Source organism: Anomaloglossus baeobatrachus, chromosome 9 (assembly GCF_048569485.1).
Source record: "Anomaloglossus baeobatrachus isolate aAnoBae1 chromosome 9, aAnoBae1.hap1, whole genome shotgun sequence".
In the NCBI taxonomy this organism is placed as follows: Eukaryota; Metazoa; Chordata; class Amphibia; order Anura; family Aromobatidae; genus Anomaloglossus; species Anomaloglossus baeobatrachus.
Genome location: NC_134361.1, coordinates 218583888 through 218587646, shown reverse-complemented (window position 1 = coordinate 218587646; position 3759 = coordinate 218583888). Strand labels below are relative to the sequence as shown.

General features: G+C 52.5%; 1 protein-coding gene across 1 annotated transcript; it reads right to left on the bottom strand.

The window, feature by feature from the left end:
* Positions 1-716: 716 nt before the first annotated feature.
* Positions 717-2607, bottom strand: LOC142250745 (uncharacterized). The gene is made up of 5 exons (XM_075322959.1): positions 2406-2607; positions 2101-2239; positions 1722-1956; positions 1237-1330; positions 717-1155 (listed from the first exon to the last, which is right to left on the bottom strand). The coding sequence occupies exons 1-5, from the start codon at positions 2470-2472 to the stop codon at positions 944-946; spliced, it is 747 nt and encodes a 248-aa protein (XP_075179074.1). The 5' UTR covers positions 2473-2607; the 3' UTR covers positions 717-943.
* Between the last annotated feature and the right edge of the window lie 1152 nt (positions 2608-3759).

Genomic DNA, 3759 nt, shown 5'->3' with positions numbered 1-3759 from the left:
GTGTATCTAATCCTCTCCGCTGTGGTACTCGGGGTGATGCCCGTCTGTTCCTCCCGTATATTGGTGCCGCCAGTCCTCGAGGTCAGGTGACTCATGGCCGCCGTCTGCAGTGCGCTGAGTCAGGCAGCACCTGGTGGTTGTCAGGTTCGGACCTGCCTGTTGTCAGGAATAATAGGAGGGACGCCGGTGTTACCCCGGACCTCAGCGCTCTCCTCCATTACATCCATACTGAGAGCGCTAGGGCGTCTATACTTATGCAACCTCAGCCATAGTGAAAAGCAATCCTCGCCAATGGGGTCAATAACTCTGCTTGCTGTCAGCGCCCGTCATCCTGGACACTTCTGGCAGCTGAGGGTTTGTTACAATGGAATATAAACACGCGGTGTACCTAATGACGACATAACAAGCGGCGGAGTGCGGGGTTGGGGGGGGATGACGCGGGATTATTCACTGACAGCAAGCAGAGTCATGAAGGATCTGTACGGTATTATCTAGGGAAGGCTGGTGCTCTGCATTGCAAAAGTATTCACACCCCATCGATGAAGAAGAAGGATATTATCACCGTGAAGAAAGAGAAAACGGATATCATCAAATTAAAATCTCAATTTAAAGGGGGTTGAATACTTTTGCAAGACACTTTTTTTTCTCTAGCTTCTGGCACCAGGTCCCATTTTTGGACGTGTAGACAACGTAGTCTGTAATTAAACAAATCACTTTTATTAAAATCGTTCCATATTTACACATCAATCCGACATAAACATAATAAAGGCAAAAGTCATCGCCCCCCCCCTCCCCGAATCATCGCCCGGACCCCCAAAATTCTTCACTCGGAGACCATGATAAAATAAATATATATTACAAAAGGTGGGAAGGGGCGTCAAGTCTTTTTCTGGCAGTGGTCTCGTAAGCGTGGAAGGTCCAGCCTAGGTGGTGGTGGTCGGCGCTAATGTCTGGTGGGCTTCTGTTGGGAAGACGGGGAGTCTGCCGCCGCTCGGATTAGGAGCCATCGGGACCCCAAGGCTTTGGAGAAATGGTCTTCTACTGAAGGGTTGGAGGACTGGCATGGAGGGGAGTGGGCGCTGGGTTTGGGGGTGCAAGATTTGAGGCTTCTTTGGAAATGTTCTTCTATGTCCGGAGAGCAGGTTCTGGGCGACCCTACAGAGACACCGGCGTCAGGTTTAGGACTTGACACAACGCAATGATTAGAAGTGAAGGTCCCAAAACTTGGGAACTTACGTTGGGTGTGTGAGTCTCGTAGTGGACCTGTCTTGTTTTCGGGAGGTGGACTCGGTTTGGGTCTTGAGATGCAGGTGATTACAGAAGGTCTCATCTGAAATCGAAAGAAGCAAAGTTATATTAGGCAGACCTTTGGCCAAGTGGACCCTTACTAGAACTTTGGCTAAATGGACCCTTACGAAGCTTCTGTAGAACTTTGGCCAAGTAGACACTCACAAAGATTCTGTAGAACTTTGGCCAAGTGGACCCTTACGAAGCTTCTGTAGAACTTTGGCCAAGTGGACACTCACAAAGTTTCTGTAGAACTTTGGCCAAGTGGACCCTTACGAAGCTTCTGTAGAACTTTGGCCAAGTGAACCCCTACGAAGCTTCTGTAGAACTTTGGCCAAGTGGACCCTTACAAAGCTTCTGTAGAACTTTGGCCAAGTGGACCCTAACGAAGATTCTATAGACCACCCATGGTCATCCGTGAGGACATCACCCACCTGCTGTAACATGGCCGGGGACACCATAGGTTGCTCCATTGGCTTCTCCAACTTTTTGACCAAGGCTAGAGGTTGCTCCTCTACGGTTTCTCGGCTCTCCTTCCTTTCCAAGAGTCTCCGCTCAGGTATTAACCTTTTCAGGACATTTTGAAGGTCCACGTGAGAAGCAAAAACGTTAGGACCGGTGACTTCAGCTGCTGAAGGTTGTTTTCCTGGTGAATGAGAAGACTTGACCCTGGAAGAAATTCAGGAATTCTTAGTTTGGTATCTCAGGGAGGTTTGCAAAACTAAATGTGGAGTTTTTGGGGCAAAATGCCCTCTGCAGAACTCCACGTAGGGATGTTTATAGTTAGGCGGCATTATTTAAGGTGGTATTTACCTGTTCTGTTGGTTGGAGGAGCAGAGCCTCTTCTGAGGTTGCAGAGGATCTGGGCTCAGTTTTCGTTTGATGGGATAGATTGGTACTCTGGGGTTGGATAATGGACGGTACCGGTCCACGTTGCGTGCGCTGTGCTGCCCTGCAGACATAGAGGATATGTTAGTGATGGCATCTCAGGTCCTCGATAGGATGGGCAAAGCATGCGTCAAGGAGGTGGCCATCAAGATTTCCCCAAAATTAAACAACTTTTTGGGGAAAAAACATTATTAATAGGGGAAGGTGGACATGGAGAAGGTGGCTCCTACCTTCTAGGATGTAGACCTTGAAGCCGCTGGAGATCCCCATGGTGTATTGCAGGCTGGACACCGCCATCGTCTCTGAGCTGAGGGAGCAGACACTTCTACCTGGAGCTGCACCGCGCTGGTTTTATATTTACCTGGATAAAAGGACGGCCAAACGGAGGAGGAGCAGCGCGTGGTGCCACCCACCCCTCACCTGGATGATCACCCCCACCATCTCCTCACCTGGATAATCACCCCCACCCTTTCTTCACCTGGATGATCACCCCCACCATCTCCTCACCTGGATAATCCCCCCCACCATCTCCTCACCTGGATGATCACCCCCACCATCTCCTCACCTGGATGATCCCCCCACCATCTCCTCACCTGGATGATCCCCCCACCATCTCCTCACCTGGATGATCCGTCCACCATCTCCTCACCTGGATGATCCCCCCACCATCTCCTCACCTGGATGATCCCCCCACCATCTCCTCACCTGGATGATCCCCCCCACCATCTCCTCACCTGGATGATCCCCCCACCATCTCCTCACCTGGATGATCCCCCCACCATCTCCTCACCTGGATGATCCCCCCACCATCTCCTCACCTGGATGATCCCCCCACCATCTCCTCACCTGGATAATCACCCCCACCATCTCCTCACCTGGATGATCCCCCCACCATCTCCTCAACTGGATGATCCCCCCACCATCTCCTCACCTGGATGATCCCCCCACCATCTCCTCACCTGGATGATCCCCCCACCATCTCCTCACCTGGATGATCCCCCCACCATCTCCTCACCTGGATGATCCCCCCACCATCTCCTCACCTGGATGATCCCCCCACCATCTCCTCACCTGGATGATCCCCCCCACCATCTCCTCACCTGGATGATCCCCCCACCATCTCCTCACCTGGATGATCCCCCCACCATCTCCTCACCTGGATGATCCCCCCACCATCTCCTCAACTGGATGATCCCCCCACCATCTCCTCACCTGGATGATCCCCCCCCACCATCTCCTCACCTGGATGATCCCCCCACCATCTCCTCACCTGGATGATCCCCCCCACCATCTCCTCACCTAGATGATCTCCCCACCATCTCCTCACCTGGATAATCTCCCCACCATCTCCTCACCTGGATGATCCCCCCACCATCTCCTCACCTGGATGATCCCCCCACCATCTCCTCACCTGGATGATCCCCCCACCATCTCCTCACCTGGATAATCTCCCCACCATCTCCTCACCTGGATAATCTCCCCACCATCTCCTCACCTGGATGATCACCCCCACCATCTCCTCACCTGGATGATCTCCCCAACATCTCCTCACCTGGATGATCCCCCCACCATCTCTTCACCTGG